At 43.6% G+C, this 19532-nt stretch overlaps 1 protein-coding gene across 2 annotated transcripts; it reads right to left on the bottom strand.

The window, feature by feature from the left end:
- Nucleotides 1-5812: 5812 nt before the first annotated feature.
- Nucleotides 5813-16950, bottom strand: LOC115261357 (phenoloxidase-activating factor 2-like). 2 transcript variants are annotated; one of them, XM_029862882.2, is made up of 5 exons: nucleotides 16553-16950; nucleotides 16377-16465; nucleotides 16221-16284; nucleotides 16042-16141; nucleotides 5813-6608 (listed from the first exon to the last, which is right to left on the bottom strand). In XM_029862882.2, the coding sequence occupies exons 1-5, from the start codon at nucleotides 16616-16618 to the stop codon at nucleotides 5872-5874; spliced, it is 1056 nt and encodes a 351-aa protein (XP_029718742.2). In that variant the 5' UTR covers nucleotides 16619-16950; the 3' UTR covers nucleotides 5813-5871. The 2 variants fall into 2 exon arrangements, with proteins under 2 accessions (XP_029718742.2, XP_029718741.2); XM_029862881.2 differs by having other exon boundaries at nucleotides 5868-6608; nucleotides 16042-16144; nucleotides 16553-16944.
- Nucleotides 16951-19532: the final 2582 nt, after the last annotated feature.

Consider the following 19532-nt stretch of genomic DNA (forward strand, 5'->3'; position numbering starts at 1 on the left):
ACTTGACTTCCGTTTCTTATTCACCGCGACTAGAACGCCACCACCTATTGACTTCCGACTATTTCTAGGCCCGCGATCACAACGAAAAACTTCATATCCTGGACCGAGCACTTGACTGGAGAGGGTACGCGAGTCAAGCCAAGTTTCGTTAAGGCCGGACGGGACGGTGGTTGAATCGTTCGCCATTGCTCTGTTGCTAGTAAGATGCAAATCTCAACTTCTACTTCATATTATTGACTAGAAATTTGATCGTTCATTTGCTCACTTGTGGTGCACAATCGACTAAAGTTTCAGCTACTTCAGTGCAGTGGGAATTGATATTAGCTTCTTCAAAATCGCGAGGCAAATTGTTAGAAAGAGAGGGAAGATAGGAAAAATTACACGTCGTCCCGTGCGGCCTTAAGAACGATAACATCATAGCAGTCGTCGGATGTTGCTAGAAGATAGTCGCCTGCACTGCTATTCATCCCACCAGCGTTCTGGTAATAAATCAGTACTTCGTCGTCGTTGGCATGGCCATGCGTCAAAAAACGTTCAGAGGTACTGGAAATTGAATCACCGGGTACTGTAGGTTCATTAATTGAATTGTCGTCATACTCGCCTGAGGTAACGGGTTGGAAGACTCCCGAACCACAACTGGCTACAGGACCGGGACGGCTGTGATGAGCGGAGGCTGCGATTAACTCGACTGGGCCAGAGGGCTCGGGAGCTTCCATGAGGCTTTCAAAAGTGCGGCCCGGTAACACAGAAGCAGGTGATGAAAGTACATTACTTTCGAGCGTTACGTTGAAGTTGTTTATAGCAAGAGCAGAACTGGAATGGTCGAAGTCATCAACGAAGGAAAAATTGGAACTACACGCATACTTGCCTGAGAAGCTAGGCTGGGAGACTCCTTCCGATCCACCGTAAACAGGACCAGGACGACGATGAAGGCGGGCATCAAATTCCGTAGCGTTGTTCGACGGGTTGGCGAGAAAAGGTGGCTCGACTGTTACGGGGTCAGAAGGAGCTCCCGTAATGCCATGTTGCGTGCGTCCTGGTTGTGTTGGGCTGCTCAGAGATCCATATTTGAAGAGGTCGAACTGGAGGGATCTGTCGCTCTCGGATGTGCCGTTTGTGACAGACTGACGACATGCGGTAAGTTTTTTGCACGATTATCCTCAAATTCCCGGAACCGAATATGTTCGGGCCAAGAATCACACGAGAGGGCTTTCTCTTTAAATACACTCCGCAAACCGACTTTGAAGGACACAAAGTTCAGCGTATTTGGATCCTTGCCCCTAGGAACCAATCTAATCACCTTCGGGTCTACGTCGGTTGGTAAATCCAGGCATTCTTTGACGAAAGCGGTGATTTGGTTTTCAGATGTAGATCGATGGAAGGCTGATAAGTAGATCCATATCAAATCTTCTTCGGAGCGAGGGATGATATGAACGGATGAAATCGCATCAGGAGCTTTCGTTCCTGTCTTGATGGGTACGTCGCCAACTTGAATAGCATTACCATCCATATCACGCAGACGTTTAGTTGACTTGGCGGAGCGGTTGATGCGATGGATAGCGGGCCAGGGGTTTGGAGTGGAGAATGGTGTAGGTGTAGGTGTTGAAGGCAAACCTTCGACCTTAGCAGTCAAATGGTTGATGGTGCTATGTAGTTTCTCAATCTCAATCTTCATGGACTCGATGGCCGCGGGCACAGCGGAGACTTTGTCGTCGACATCCGTCATCATATTGCGGAAGTGCGCATTAGAAAAGACACTCGCACAACCCTCACACATCCAGAAAACACAGCTGCGATGCAGCTTCAATTGCACTAGAAGTGGCTCATCAGCATTGACGCAGAATACATGAAATGATGATCTGCAGAAACCACGGCAAACGATAGCATCATCGTCAGAAACTTTCTTCTGGCAGCGCTTGCAAACCATGTTTATGCTCGGTATTCTCGGCACGGGACGAAGTACAGCTATCGAACGGCAGGCAGCGCAAACAGCGGGAAAAATTTGGGTGAACGGTAGGCGAATTGTGGTAGCAAATAAACAGCAAATAAACAGCAGCAGCTGCAGCACTCGCTATGCGGCGAAAAGTTGTTCCGAATCGCGATAAGGACGGCGACTAGGCACTGTATTTTACGTTTAGGAATCGAAGGGGCGGTAAAAAGTTAGCTCGAACTTATACGAGAGATTTATAGCACTTAGTTACAGCTTAAAAAAGGGTTCAAAACGGTGAAAAAAAGCATTGTTTGCTATTGAAAATGGTTCGGATCAGTCAAGGCGTTCTGGAGTTATGGCCAATTTAGTGATCCGGACCAGCACCGGTAGAACTAGCCACATATAAAACTGCAGGGCTGTTACAGATGGCGCGGATTTTGCGTTTTTCGCGGTTTTTGCGTTTCGCGCGGATTTCGCGCGTATTTGCTAATTTCGGCGCGGATTTCGCGGAAATGGTTTTCAAATGCACTTACATCAAACATTTAGACAAGTAGCTCAACAAAACCAGGAAAAAAACGTTTTTAAATTAGTGTTATGAAATGTTGTGCTTAATTAAAATCAATGGTAATAGTCCCTAGCTTGGAGTGCTAAAGTTACACTGCACTATACGCATTTGTTAAACTGAGAAGATCCTCTTCTGAATTTCTTAATCAAACTATTGAAGTTATTTCTGTCTTAACCCCTAAATCAATTTTTGGCTAAAATTTTGGATAGAATGGCAAGATTTCTGAAATAGTTGTTTCTTGATGATTCTGAAATCTTTTTTATGGAATTTGCAAAGAGATGTCTACCGGAAGTTTTAGAGAAACATTTGATTGAATTTTGTAGTCAACAGAATCTTGTAAAGAAACTCATTGGTTTAGCAGACTATGTGTGTGGTAAGAAATCAAAATAAATCAGATACAGGTAAGACGTCTTGGAGCTTTTTATGATTGTATTCTTAGATAATTCCGTGGAAAAAAAACTTTAAAAACTCTGGATAGAATATTATTCATTAGACCAACGGATTGGCTGAGTTATCCCTCTATGATTGGCTTTTCGGTCTGGATAAATTATATGCGAGGTGATACTATTTCAGCCGACGTTTGTACCCTTGCTTTTAGTCTTCTTCAAAATGCAGTGGTTATCCAATCAAAAATTTTACTAGTGTTACTCCATTTGTTTCTGCAAAAAGTAATCCTTGAATTTCTCAAAAAGTTTCTGAAAATTTTCAAATGATCTTTTGGGATTTTTCTCAAAAAATAGTAGGCACTGATTGATAAACAATCAAAGAATTATTGATCCAAAACTTATTATTGCAATTAAAAAACAAGCCTGTTTGCAGCATGTTTAAACTCTTGTTTGAAGTAGAAGTGGTTATACAAAGTCATGGATTAGTAATTAAAAATCAATTTACTAATTGATTATTTGATTTTCTCTTAAAAAATTTGGATTTTGATAAGTTTGAGTCATCAAAGCCATATGTTTTGTACTGGCGCGGATTTGATGACCTCGGCGCGGATTTCAAATGGCTTGGCGCGGATTTTGCGGTTTTCAAATCGACACTTTTGTAACAGCCCTGAAACTGAACCAAGCCCCATCATGCGACACATCAAACTGCGGCGATTTTTGTAACCTTCAGCATGGTTGACAAATTTTGTGCGAATGTCAACACAGGAGACCAAAAATTCTACGATGTTGGTCCAAAATTCAAGATGGTGGTCTAAAATCTAAAACGACAGCTCCAAATTCAAGATGGCGGCTGTATAATGCAGTTTTAAGCCCTAAACCATGCAGTATGGGTATATTTTGTATGGGGAAAATGTTTGGAGTTCAATAATTGCGACCAGAATATCCAAGAAGGCGGTCTGAAATCCAAGATGGCACCTCCAATTTCAAGATGGCGTCTGTTTAATGGAGTTTCAGGCCCTAAAAACATGCAATATGGGTATTTTTTGCATGGGCAATATGACTGGAGTCCAAAAATGGCGCACTGAATATCCAAGATGGCGGTCTAAAATCCAAAATGGCGGCTACAAATTCAAGATGGAGGCTGTATAATGAAGTTTGGCAACCTGAACATCCAAGATGGCGGTCTAAAATACAAAATGGCGGCTCCAAATTTCATATGGCGGCTATTTTGTATGGGGAAAATGTTTGGAGTCCGAAAATGGCGGCCTGAATATCCAATATAGCGGTCTAAAATTCGAGATGAGCGCTTCAAATTAAAGATGGAGGCAGTTTAATGGAGTTTTGGGCTCTAAAACTATGAAAAATGGGTATATTTGGTATAAGGAAGATATCCGGAGTCCAAAAATGGCGACCACAATTTCCGAGAGGCCGATCTAAAATCCAAAATGGCGGCTCCAAATTCAAGACGGCGGCTGTTTAAAGCAGTTTTAAACCCTAAATGCATGTAATATGGGTATATTTGGTATAAGAAAGATGTCTGGAGTCCAAAAATGGCGACCGCAATATGCAAAATGGTGGCCCAAACACCAAGGTGGCTGCTCGAAATTCAAGATGGTGGCAGTTTAATGGCGTTTTAAGCTCTAAATCCATGTTATATGGGTTTATTTGATATAGGGACGAATTCTAGACTGAGCAAGGCTGCTCATTGCTTTTTCGCCCGACACGAATGCTCACTTTTGGATAAAATGTCGTAAATAAATAATAATAAAGATAATAATAATAATAATAATTGCTTCTTCAGCTCTGTTTGTTGTTTAGATGACGAGATCCGTGCTTTCGGAATTTGCAAGGCAGCCATTGTGACGGCCATCTTTGGATTCGCTCATATATGTCCTTAAGAGTTTGAGGCTCAAACATCAAAGCCGCATAAACGATATGATTTCTGGTGCCATGTAATGGATTTTTGTTTAACGTATGAAAGTGCGATATTTATCAACATGTCACTTGAGTTTTGTTGAAATGTGTTTTCTAAGGCACGAGAAAGGCGCCATCACCGCTAGGTGGATTAGTTAGGGTTTTTTGAGTGAACATATAGCCTTTCAGTACACTTTGATTCTTCTGGACGACCGTGTCATTCATGTAGACCGAATTTAATATGGCTCATGTGCATTAAAACCATATTTTTTAATTAACTCCTCTACCCAAACGTGACTCGACATTTGTGTTAATTACGTCATGTGGTTCAATGTGGACATTATCCGACCGGTTTCAAGCGTCATCATCAGCCTGCATTTCTGAGGCGAGGCATATCCCCTTAAAAAAACTGGATCAATCATGTTAGCCATAACAAATTGTAATGCTTTTAAATGCATATAAAATCTGCTTTAACGGTCGATAATGATGCCGTAAAATAGTTCCAAAGGCGTCTCGGGCGTGAGCCAAAGCTCGATTCGTCTCTTGAGGAATGACGTTGGTTTTCGTTGGCGCAATGTCGTCGGTGATCTGGACTGGGTCGTAAAATATTTTCACTTTTGCCAACACCAAACGATCTCAAAACGACCGACGTGGTTGAGCTGTTTTATTGAAACTTACGGTATGATCAAAGTAAGTGCACAGATTTGCAAGGATTTTGTTTATTGGTATTTTAAATGTTCTAACTTGCATCTTAAAATGTAGTAAAAACCAACACGTCACTTCAGTTCAAATCGGTCAACGGGTTTAGAGTCTGAGAAATAACTTTGGGAAACTAACTCGGGAAATGAAATCCTGATTTGCTACGAAGAAAGAAATCTTCTTCATGAAGATATTGTTGCGAGTAACTGTGTTTGGTGAAATTTGTGAATAAACCATGAAAAGTGTCAATAGTAATTAAGGGTAATCAACTGTTCTCAGCTGTTTGGGGAAAAGTGATAACAAACACATCTACATTGATTTGCATCACCAAATGAATCCACGATTTATTTTCTCAATACTAAGTACAGCTCTAATGACTAATCTACAAATAAATCAACGTGATACATTTTGGCAATTTCTCCGTCGATCCAATCACGATAGTAAGGAACATTAACATAAACCCCGGGAACTCCTCGAGCTCCGCAGCGTGCTCCAAACGCCACCAATCCTACCAGATAGTACTGGTTCTCCGAGTTCGGTATCCTGCAAACCAACGGAGATCCACCATCACCCCGACAGGCATCCTTGCCGGATTCACCCCCGGCGCAGAGAAAACTCTCGTGCAACTTAAAGTACGGACTGTGCAGTATTTTGCTTAACACTTGTTCACATTCATCTCGCGGTACGATCGGAAGTTTAGTCCTTTTCAGAATCGACGAATTCCGGCCCATGGTGTCCTCTCCCCAACCACAGAAAACGCACTTCTTTTTGTCGAAATTGGAATTCTGAGGCGGGAGACATACCGTACCAACAACCTCCGTGAAGCTAACATGATCATTAAGAAATAGTATAGCAATATCATTGTGCAGCAACTCATCATAGTACTGTGGATGGATGATAGTTTTGAGCACCGACCGATCCTGGGGTGGATAGATTTCGACCATGTTTTCCAGATCCCATTCGCCAAACCGCACTTTCAGCTTGTCCGTTTGAATGTTCTCGATGCAGTGCGCGATGGTGAGGACCACTTTGGATTGAATCAGGGTTCCGCCACACATGTAGACCTCGTATCCTGTCTCGATCACGAACACGAATGCCATCCATGGGAATTCTCCTGGAAAAGATGGTAAGGAGTGAATCCAATTACGATCAGGACACAGTTTTAAGCTCATTATTAGTTTACAGTTCAGCTGAAAGGTTAACTATGGCACATGATATCTGAACATGATTTTCCTACAAAACTAATTGGGCTGACACAAACAGCAATCGATTAAATGGCTTTTTTTTCTTCTAAATCCAACAGGAAAGTCCGGGTAGTGTGGGGTTAACGCCGTCTTATACAACAAAAGATGGCATGCTGGCCAGTTTTCCGAGTGGTTCTCATCTCTCCCTTTGTTCTTGGAAGGCGTGCAGGGTTAACCTCACGCCCGCGCCCAATAGTTTTGCAGACATCAAGAACTGATGCCTACGTGCAACCCGATCTGACTTGCTGAAGGCAAAGGTATCACTACCCTACATGTCCTATCAGCTGCACCAGAAAGTTGCTGACAGTAGAGCCTCAACCTGCCCGGCCCTTACCGGGGACCCCTTCAACCGCGGGCTTGGATCTAACCCAATATACCGACGCCGCGACATCAACGCTACCAGAATGTTCTCTCCGTGGCCACTTAATTGCTGTAAGGGTCGTTACAGCGTCGTTACAGGGCACCGGTATGACCTACGAACCCCTGGATCGCCTCTTGTACCGCATCTGTACTAGACATTCTCCGAGTTCACGCGCCACCTCCTCTGTAGCTCCCAGACGATATGGGTGATAGCCGTTGAAACGGCGCTCCAGCTAAACTCATTCCTACACATCCTCTGGACCAAATTGTCCGCAGTTGTGTCCTTCCCTGCATTTGGCAAGCATGCGGTCACGCATTGTGCGAAAACGCGGGCACACGAACAAAACGTGTTCCGCCGTTTCCTCTAAACCATTGCACACTGGGCATTCGGGAGAATCCGCATGCCCGAAACGGTGTAGATACTGTCGGAAGCAACCATGACCTGTAAGGACCTGTGTCAGGTGGAATGTAACTTCCCCATGGCACCTATTAATCCAACTATCTACCCTCGGTATCAACCTATGGGTCCACCTTCCTTTGATGGAACTGTCCCACGCGCGCTGCCATTTGACCATGGAGGCCATCCTGGCAGTCCTGCGTATGCCTCTTGTGCCGCGCATTTCGAAGCACTCCATGTCCTCACTGATAAGAATGCTGATAGGCACCATACCAGTAATGATGCAGAAAGCGTCGTGTGACACGGTACGGTACGCGCTCGCAACCCTCAGGCACATAAGCCTGTAAGTACTTTCCAGCTTCCGTCGGTAGCATTCAGTACTTAGCGCGGTGCCCCACGCCGGGCTGCCATACCTAAGTATGGACGTAGCAACACTAGCCAGAAGCTTGTGCTTACTGGCGTACACCGCAGAGCTATTGGACATCATCCGGGACAGTGCCGCAATAGCTGTGGAGGCTCTTTTACAGGCATAATCGACGTGGCTACCGAAGGTAAGCTTATCATAGATCATCACGCCCAAGTGTTTGACGAAGCGCTTTGACAGGATAGTGCACTCTCCTACACTGATCTCCGTCTGCTGCTCCGACTTCAGGTTGTTAACAACCGTCACCTCTGTCTTGTGGTGAGCCAGCTCCAGTTTCCTGGATCGCATCCACGCCTCCACAACCTTGATCGAGTGATCGGTAGTCAACTTTACCTCCTCGATCGTTGATCGTAGACTTCGAGCGTAATGTCGTCGGCAAATCCGACAATCTCCACTCCCACTGGGTACTCTAACCTCAACAGCTCGTCGTACATGACATTCCATAACACCGGACCCAGGATGGAACCTTGCGGGACTCCTGAGGTTATGTGAAAGCACTTCCGACCCACCTCCGTGTCGTAAACTAGTACACGATTCTGAAAGAAGCTTTCGAGAATCTTGTACAAGAACTTCGGTATCCCCAGACGCAAGAGCGCATCGGCAAAAGCAGAACAGCTGGCGCTATTAAACGCATTCCTTACATCCAGAGTCACTACCGCGCAGAAGCGAACTCCCCTCCTCTTAGACTCGAGTGCTTTCTCGGCGGTTTTTGTAACCGACAAGATAGCGTCTACCGGTTAGAACTCGATGTAACAATTTTTAACTGTGTAGGATTGTAAAGGCCCTGACAGGAGCAAGTTTTGTAGGCGAGTTGTGGAGTTGAATACCATAAGGCACAAGGCTTCACGAGCCTTCCCTAGTGTTTGATTTGATCCGGGAAATCCACAAACAGCAAGCATCCGACGGGAGGTCCAAGGTGCCCGATCTTCAGAAGAGCCACAACTGACAAGTTACAGTGCAGGTAACGCAGCTGAACCAGAACCATTCAGTGTGACGCAGCCCAGCTACGGCTGTGCCAGGCAGTCGCTGAGTGGGGATGGATATCCCTATCATAGCGGACCCATACCAGGTATCCGCCGGAAACGGCAACTGGATCGCAGATTACGGTGATATGGACAACTGGTTAATATCCCATCCATGAGTTGGTATCTACATCTTGTCGTGATGGCCAAACCAAGAGATATATTGGCACCTTACGAGCACTCTTCAGTGATGTTGGAGAGGACTATCGAGGGTCTCTTTTCGCGTCTGGTCCGAGTCATTGGCCTTTCGTAGAACCGCTGGGGCATTGGCGCCGGAGAAGGTCCCAGCCTCCTCCCTCCCCCTCCTTACCTGAGCTGTCCCTTCAGTTATCGGTTGAGTAGATTCTTCCAATTACATAGAGATGAAAATAAGCTGCGGGGGAGTAGATGAGCTCCCGGAAACTGGAATTGGCGCAAAACTGACGTCGTTGTGACGAACAACTAAAAGCCAGAGCGTAAACCTCGAAGCTATCTTCGATGCAATACCTTGGGACCTGTCCATAACCTATGTAAACTCTTAGGGTGGCGGGAGGCCAAAGTGTTTGATCCATTCAAAATTCGAAAATTTTGTATGGACAAAAATCTACGAGAGGAAAGGACTTCGACATGAAATGATGCAAGTTTATACCCCGGTGGAAGCTTGACTGTAGTTATGAACCTGGCGAACTCAAAACTATCGATGATAGCACAAGTTTACAAAATAAAACGAAAGTCGTGAACTTCTGTCAACGACCAAAATTTTTGAAGCACAATTTAGCGCTGATTTCAAAACCGTGCTTCTAAAAATTTAAAGTAGAACAGTTTTTGAGTTTCAGCTTAATATTGAGTTGTACAACTTTTTAAAATATGGAATTTACAAAAATTCAAATATCTTGCGATTTGTTCAACCAATTTTAAATCTTTTTGCATAAATTAAAGGCTGAATATAATACCATTCGATCACCTGAATGCAGGTTTTGCGTCAGATTGTTGAAATCCAAGATATTGGCAAGTTTTAGGGACGATCTCCTTGATTTTTACCTAAATTTCGAAAAATATATGAAGAAATGTATTTTTTTTAATAAGAAAAAATCGATCTAAAAATTCTTTCTCAACGTTTACTTGATATATCATATGTAGGCGAGTTACAGTAAAAAATTCAGCTCAATCGAAGCATTGATTACGGAGAATGAGGTGTGTGAAATGAGCGACGTTGCTTAAAAATAGAACAAAAATCGATTTCAAACCATCAACCTTGTATGGAAAGTCGAAAAAATTTCCGCTCTACTGTAATTTTTTTCCTTCGCGTTTTCGAACTCAGGGCATGATTCTACACCAAAAATGATCATCCGCTTACCGAGTTCAAAAATGCTGTAAACTAGTGTAGTACTGGCTGTGCGTTACCATTGCGCCCAGAAGTGACATGCATCAACGATCCCACCTATCAACTCTCCAAATATATGGCATCGATCCTTCTACAATCAGCGCACATCCTGTACAATATCACCGATAGTTTTGAGTTTGCCAGATTCATAACTACAGTCAAGCTTCCACCGGGGTATGTACCGTAAAATGAGGTAACTTTGATAGTTTTTCAGCGAATTTTCTCACTATTTTTACATGTAACAGTATTTTTCCGAGTTTTATATTTACAAAACAAGTACTGGGGTATCAGTTATCAATTTCAATTAAAAGATTCGATAATCTGAAATATTTTGGATAACTTTTAGTTTTTCATATAACCGAAAAACAGATTTTCATTTTGGGGTAACTTTGATAATGCCGTAAAAACACATCAAATCTCAAAAAATAATCCCAGATTGATATCTTAGGAGTACGAACATGATGAGCAAAGACTTGTTGAATATATTAGATAGAATTTTTATATCAAAACATAGATTTTTACTAAATTCTACATATAAAAATGAGTTTGTGGAGTATTAAGTGCAAAACACAATAAATTTAGCTATCAAAAATCATTATTTTGTAATAATAAATGCTTAACGATACATCAACATATGAATACATGCTATTCAAGGTAAGTTTTCTTTTTTGGGTAGTTTTTAAATGTTTTATTAACAAATTTTGAACAACACATATTTATCTACATGAAATTACAAGGGCATTGCATACTTTTAGGCGTTTATCAATGTATGGAGATTAATATCCCAATTTACAAAATTGTTTCCATTTCGTAGAAACACACTTCGTTAAGAGATTCAAGGTCAGGTTTGGAATCTACTATGATGAATCTATCGAGAATAAGAGTCCATTTATTGAAAAAATAGTTTTAACTAAGTCGTATAGCAGATTGTTTGAAGGGGTTGATAAATGACAAAAATATCATCAATTTTTATATTTTGTCCAAAAAGTTGTATATAAACTAGATTTTAATGAAAATACGTCTAAGATGAACTTTCATATGTATAGAATTGATTTACGTTTACCTTTTTCTTAACTGGTTAAAAGAATCATAGTTATAAGATAAATTACACAATGCCTGTCGCACTATCAAAGTTACCCGTATTATCAAAGATACCCCGTTTTACGGTACTAATAATATTAAATTTTGATGATCAAATGCCTGCTCTAACGCAATACACATAAATTCACATATTTTTTATATAACACTTTTCCGCAGAGAAGGGTAGAAGGCTGAAATTCAAAAAGTGTGTTTCTTAGTTTGCTGTTTTGGATATGTGTGCATATGATGTGTTCATTTATCAATCATGGATTGTTAATTTTCTGAGCTTGAGCATAAGCTTGGTTGACCGCCCGTGGACGCTTTTCCAGTATCGCCAGACCAGCTACACTCACTCAAGGAACCAATGAGATAAATATCTGCCGGGGACTAAGCAGGCATCTTCAGTGTGTGAGTGTTGGTGGTCTTCTTTTTTTTAGGTGACAATGGCGCCTGCCACGTCAGGTTGTAGGTCAATGTGGGGAAGGGGAAGTAAGTGATGATTGCAATCGTATGTATCAACAGCAGACCGAAGGGGTATTTAGGGAGGCGCTCCGCCGTGTGCGAAACTTAATCGGTTTAGACGGCGACGAGCTGGTAGCGGTGCTCTCACGTGCGTGTGATGCGACCATGCCTAGGCGAGTCCACCCTAGAAATGGGAGGCCACCGGCTTACTGGTGGACCGACGCGATTGCGGACCTGCGCCGCGCCTGCCTACGGGCTAGGCGGCGGATGCAGCGAGCACGATCAGAGGAAGAGCGAAACGAACGGCGGGTGGTGTTCGCCGCTGCAAAAGCCGCGCTTAAGACCGAGATAAGAGCAAGCAAAAAGGCCTGCTTTGAGGGTCTCTGTCAGAGTGCCAATACGAACCCGTGGGGTGACGCCTACAGGATCGTTATGGCCAAGACGAGAGGTGTGATGGCTCCTACAGAGCAATCTCCAGAGATGTTGGAGGGGATCATTGGAGGACTTTTTCCGCGTCATGATCCTAGTCCTTGGCCTCCTTTCGTAGGACAGCCGGGGACTGGGGCTGGCGATGAGGAGAGGGTCACCGATGTGGAACTTGCGGGGATAGCTAAGTCCCTTAGCGTAGGTAAGGCCCCAGGTCCGGACGGAGTTCCGAACTTGGCCTTAAAAGTAGCTATTGCAGAGGCTCCCGAGATGTTCAGGTCTGCTATGCAGAAATGCCTGGACGAGGGAGTTTTCCCAGAAGCTTGGAAGAGGCAGAGCCTGGTACTATTGCCAAAGGCGGGGAAACCACCCGGAGACCCGTCGGCATATAGACCAATATGCTTGATTGACACGGCGGGGAAGGTGCTCGAAAAGATCATCCTCAATAGAATGTTGCGGTTCACCGAGGGCGAAAATGGTCTTTCGAGTAACCAGTACGGCTTCCGGAAGGGGAGGTCCACCGTAGACGCTATCTTGTCGGTTACAAAAACCGCCGAGAAAGCACTCGAGCCTAAGAGGAGGGGAATTCGCTTTTGCGCGGTAGTGACTCTGGATGTAAGGAATGCGTTTAATAGCGCCAGCTGGTCTGCTATTGCCGATGCGCTCTTGCGTCTGGGGATACCGGAGTACCTGTACAAGATTCTCGGAAGTTACTTTCAGAATCGTGTACTAGTCTACGACACGGAGGTGGGTCGGAAGTGCTTTCACATAACCTCAGGAGTCCCGCAAGGTTCCATCCTGGGTCCGGTGTTATGGAATGTCATGTACGACGAGGTGTTGAGGTTAGAGTATCCAGTGGGAGTGGTGATTGTCGGATTTGCCGACGACATTACGCTCGAAGTCTACGGTGAAACGATCGAGGAGGTAAAGTTGACTACCAACCACTCGATTAAGGTTGTGGAGGCGTGGATGCGGTCCAGGAAACTGGAGCTGGCTCACCACAAGACAGAGGTGACGGTTGTTAACAACCTGAAGTCGGAGCAGCAGACGGAGATCAGTGTAGGAGACTGTACTATCCTGTCAAAGCGCTCCGTCAAACACTTGGGCGTGATGATCGACGATAAGCTTACCTTCGGTAGCCACGTCGATTATGCCTGTAAAAGAGCCTCCACAGCTATTGCGGCACTGTCCCGGATGATGTCCAATAGCTCTGCGGTGTACGCCAGTAAGCGCAAGCTTCTGGCTAGTGTTGCTACATCCATACTTAGGTATGGCGGCCCGGCGTGGGGCACCGCGCTAAGTACTAAATGCTACCGACGGAAGCTGGAAAGTACTTACAGGCTTATGTGCCTGAGGGTTGCGAGCGCGTACCGTACCGTGTCACACGACGCTCTCTGCGTCATTACTGGTATGGTGCCTATCAGCATTCTTATCAGTGAGGACATGGAGTGCTTCGAAATGCGCGGCACAAGAGGCATACGCAGGACTGTCAGGATGGCCTCTATGGTCAAATGGCAGCGCGCGTGGGACAGTTCCACCAAAGGAAGGTGGACCTATAGGATGATACCGAGGGTAGATAGTTGGATTAATAGGCGCCATGGGGAAGTCACATTCCACCTGACACAGGTCCTTACAGGTCATGGTTGCTTCCGACAGTATCTACACCGTTTCGGGCATGCGGATTCTCCCGAATGCCCAGTGTGCAATGGTTCAGAGGAAACGGCGGAACACGTTTTGTTCGTGTGCCCGCGTTTTCGCACAATGCGTGACCGCATGCTTGCCACATGCGGGGAGGACACAACTCCGGACAACTTGGTCCAGAGGATGTGTAGGGATGAGTTTGGCTGGAACGCCGTTTCAACGGCTATTACCCACATCGTCTGGGAGCTACAGAGGAGGTGGCGCGTGGACTCGGAGAATGGCTAGTCCAGATGCAGTACAAGAGGTGGTCCAGGGGTTCGGAGTCGGCTTCGTAGGTCATACCGGTGCCCTGCGGTCGAGATCGACCCTTACAACGATTAAGTGGCCGCGGAGAGGAAATCCCGGTAGCGGTGCTGTCGTGGTGTCGGTCTACTGGGTTGGATCCAAGCCCGCGGTTGGAAAGGGGTCCCCGGCAAGGGTCGGGGCAGGTGGAGACCCTGCCGTCAGCAACCTACGGATGCATCTGATAGGGCCTGAAGGGTAGTGATACCCTTCCTTTGCGGGCAGGTCAGATCGGGTTGCATGTGGGCATCAGTTCTTGATGTCCGCTCAGCAGTAGGGCGCGGGCGGGGTTGACTCTGCCCGCCTTCCGAGGACAAAGGGAGTGGCGAGGACCACTCGGGAAACTGGCTAAGCGCCAGCATGCTACCGTGATGGACTCTCCAAAGCGAGTCATCGATGTTCGTTGCTGCAGGCTACGCAGCTAACCTTGTGGGTGCGATGTGCACTAGCCCCTCTCTGAAGCAATACCTTCTTGGTGGTTCCGGAGAGACGTAGGGTTTGGCGACCATAGGAATGGTTTAGTGGGTACGAGGAGAGAGTAGTCCTGGATTTTACTTTTGTTGTAGAAGACGGCCTGTCAGACCTACACTACCCTAACCTTCTGTTAGGGTGTCTGTTGAGCAGATTATCCCCCTATGGTTTAGAAGGAAAAAAAAAAAAAAAAAAAAACAGCAGACCGAATATATCTCTGCGCCTGCACAAAGTCATGCGGATGTCGGAGCGTTGGTGGGATGTGGTTGGTAATGGGTTCACACATTGGTGCGTGGAAGCCCGGCGTAAGTGACAGATTAGTGTATTTATTACTCTGAAAATAATGCGGCACAGTTCGCATGATTGCATAACTCGTAGACGTTATATGATAGATAGACATTGTGCTAGGAAAGTTGGAAGGAAGGCTTTTTCAAACCGTTTCTGTTCTAGCGATGGTTATGAACATGAGTTATGAGTTGCATATGTAAAGAGGAGGGAGGAAGTATATAGAAAGATACAAAGTAGGAGGAAAGGGACGGGCCAGGGATTGAACTAGACCACCAAGCCACAACCATGGATTGTTAAATTTCTGTCTAAAAAATGAACATCTGGGTTTCCCTCATGTTCTCTCTCTCTTTCTCTTTCTTCTTGGCGTAACGTCCTCATTGGGACAAAGCCTGCATCTCAGCTTAGTGTTCTATAAGCACTTCCACAGTTATTAACTGAGAGCTTCCTCTGCCAATGACCATTTTGCATGCGTATATCGTATGGCAGGCACGAAGATACTCTATGCCCAAGGAAGTCAAGGAAATTTCCTTTACGAAAAGATCCTGGACCGACCGGGAATCGAACCCGTCACCCTCAGCATGGTCATGCTGAATACCCGTGCGTTTACCGCCTCGGCTATATGGGCCCTCATGTTCACTCTATCTTAATCAAGTTCAATTCTGAAGGTTATATTATTTTCTATGCGAGTGTAGAATTAGCAATTAAGTTAAAATACACATTAATAAAAACCAAAAAAAAAAAATATTTTCTATGCTTAGCCCTCTACTTCCCGTTGTTGCTATAGAGCACCAACGATTTTCGATGGACTACTTGATTCAATAGTAGAACTATTGATAAGCAATCAAAACCATATTGATTTACATACTACTTTTTTTTTATTGATTTCGAAAAATTAGCAATCACTTTTGTTCAAGCAAGCAACGCTTGGGAACGCTTTTTCGACATAAAAATAGTCGTTCGAAGTCGTAGGAAGGAAAGGGTTAACTCAAAAAGTTATGCATTCTTCACACATGTATGTTCTACCTACCGTATCTTGACTGGAACTTATCCTGCGGAACCGGCAAATTCCCTATTCCATTGTTGTTGCGCGCTGCACATACCAATTCTCTCTCGTCCGGCGCTTCGAACTTCTGCAAATGCAAATAAGAAAACCAGCATTCGACACATGAAAGAACGCGCCTTCTTATCAGCTCGAGAGGATCATACCGGTTGCCGCACTATTCGCTCGAAAGGGCAGCATTTCAAACTTTCGCTTCGACATTCATCCGAGCTACAACAAGCAGACAGGCAAGAAAACATAAACAATCAGGTCGCGTGTTGAATTCGATAGACATGCGTTATTTTCCTGGATGGGAAATTTACCTGAAAAAGTTCAAATGGATTTCATCGTAGACGTTTTCACTCACTGGTCGACACAGTTCCGGTAGAATGCAAAGACCACCCAAGCATTTCTGGAAGAAGAACATTGACGCGGGCTTACGCAAGGTCGTAAAAATTATCTGCTCTCAGCTGACGCTCAGGCCCCCTCCCGCACTCACCCGGTTCGCTGGAACTGTTACAAAGAGCTGCAACAAGGTCACCAGCAGGCACAATCGAAACCGCATCTGTTCGATAACGCGGGGATGGCAAAGAGTGCACGGACTTGGCTTATCGTTATAAATTCGCTTGCTGCCTCTGCTGGGGATGCTGCAGGCGCATTTTCACCGCAAACGTGTACTGAATAGGGTCAAGCTCCAGGATCGAATCGGAGTGCAAGGCATGGACGCAATTGAGTATCGTAGCTTGACCGGAAAACACCCGCGCGAACACCGAACTCCGCGACGACGACAGATCAGACACGCTTCAAACACTTCCGCTCCGTAGATGCAAATGGATTCTGATTTTTGATACTGTTTCTTGTGTGCTCTTTCCCGAACGACTGAAGCTGAACTGATCAAGCCTCGTAGATTGAGAAGGAGAGAAGCGTCAAGGGCCGATGCTTGCACTGCATGAATATTAATCATCACAGTGATTACAGTGGCAATGGACAAAATTTCAAATCTAAATGTTCCAATGCTTGCATCAACATTATCTTTTCATAATATTTATTTGATCTGGAATTTTTGTAGATTCATCTGCATCTCCATAGTTCAAATCTATAAAATGCTCTAATAAAATAATTCACAATGCACCAGTTTCATACGGGAAATTCATTCATTAAGTGTTTAACTCTGTCCACTTGATAGATCGAAAATGGTACACGGTTGTGATGAACAAAAATAAAGAAACGACGATCATACTTTCTTATCACTACTAGATGTGTTCATTCTAATGAACATGGTACTTTGCAGTGCAGACCTATGGTAATCATACAAGAGGTACATCTTACTATTCTAGTATTTGTATTCTCTTACAAGATAAGGCAATACACTTGCAAACGCATTAACTTGTTGACCCATTAAAATTACCATTGGACACAAGTCCAATGTCCAAGTTTTCTCGGGAACGATCCCAGGTAGTTACAGCTTTGATAAGTTTAGTTGGGGAAGATAGGTGCCGAAATCTGTAATGAGACCTTCTGAAGCAGCCGTGGTTCGACCACAATAAGATAGATACTTCGCCTCGCTATGCTTTTTATTAACCCATCTGGGAATATTCGGTAAATGCCAATAAGTCACGAAAGCATAACCGCCCAATGCTAAACGTACTGTGGTTGGCCGGGCCATCACTAGGTGGCGGTAGTGAGCAAACGTCAAACAGGAGTAAAAACGATGCCAGCGCCGCGAGTGGTCAGTTGACCAACTACCGAAAATTTGAATCAACCGTTAAAAAGGTGTTCGATGGAAAGCGAATGAAGTGTGAGGTCTGATTCTCTGTGTGCCTGGCAGAAATTTTCGAAGCACGCCCGCTTACGTGCCTTAATCTCTTTGTTTAATGGCAGTTTGGCTGCCCTGTAGGGCTCACTTCGTTCCATTCCATCCGAGGTGGCCAAAATGTTTGGAATAGGCAACTTTTTTTTCTCTCTCAAGAAAGGTTTATATGCTGTAACTTTTTATAGAGTGCATCAAATATTCTCAAATTTTGACTGTTTGTCAACCTTTGAGTCAGTGCGTCAGTGGTACAAATTTGAGCTCGATTATTTATTCGCGAAGATATAACCGTTCTGGTAGACTACTAATTTTTGAACTGTCATATCTTGGAGACCAGTGAACCCAATTGAATGAAGTTTTGAGCAATTATCAACAATATAATAAGGCTTTAAAATTCTTAAAAACATAGGTACTTTTTATTCGTTGAAAAAAATTATGATGGTTTGACATTTTCACCCATACAGAGGAAAATGAGTCAAATTTACAATACTGCACAAAAAATACTAAATGTGTTAAGAGATGAACCAGCCTAGGGCAGAAAATCTCTATAATATAGAAATAATAATAAAAATAACTAAATGTGTTCTTCCTTTAATCCAAATAGGCTCTTGTTTATCTTATTATAGATATCTTAAGAACAGATGTAGAACATCTTTGGATATCAAAAATAAAATTTAATGACACTGATGTAAAAAATACATTTATTCGAAAAAGATTCAAAAAGTGTCAATTCATTATAACTTTTTTCAACGTTTAAAAAGTACCTATGTTTTGAAACATTTTGAAGAATTAATATATTGTTGACACATTCCACGGCTTCCAAAAATATTAAATACATGCCAACCAGTATATCAAACGATCAGATTTGGTTAGAAGATTCATTTCATGCATTGTAAATGAAAATTGGAACATCTTACTTCAAGAAATATTGAGAAATAGAGCGTAACGGGACACCATCGTAAAAAATACAAATTTTGACTGAACGCCAAGAAATTAGCTACTTTCTCGAAACATTTTTCAAAGTTTTAAGTACTATTTGAATAAAATAAGTAATTATCTTCATTTTGGTGCAAAAAGAATCAAAATCGACTGCTGGAGCACTGAAATATCGTTCAACGAAGTTCAAAAAACGAGGTTTAGAAGTACGTTGAATGTGTCTGTTGATAAACGCTCAAAATTTCATTCAATTCGGTTCAATTCGGTATCCGAGATACAACAGTTCAAAAATTAATTTTTAGACAATAGTGTTTTACCAGAATGGTTACAACATCGCGAAAGATTAACCAATCAAGGTTAAATTTGTACCAATGATGCACATGTAGTAGGTTGACATACAGTCTAAATGTAAGAATATTTGATGCACTCTATGAAAAAACTTTTTTACGAGAGAAGAAAAAGTTGCCTATCCCAATCATTTTGGCCACTCCCTGTACAATTACTCCATTATTAAATGCAAATGCTCCATGAAGAATTAAAATTGAACTCATAATAAATTGAATGATGCTGGGTCATTAGGCCGAAGGTCATTAGGCCGAATGGTCATTAGGCCGAATGGTCACTAGGCCGAATGGTCATCAGGACGAATTGAAAATCAGCCGTTATGAGCCTGTAAAGAGATCTGTTATTTTTACTTTTTCCAAAATTTTTTTGCCGAAAACTACTTTAACAA

This window comes from Aedes albopictus, chromosome 3 (assembly GCF_035046485.1).
Source record: "Aedes albopictus strain Foshan chromosome 3, AalbF5, whole genome shotgun sequence".
NCBI lineage: Eukaryota > Metazoa > Arthropoda > Insecta > Diptera > Culicidae > Aedes > Aedes albopictus.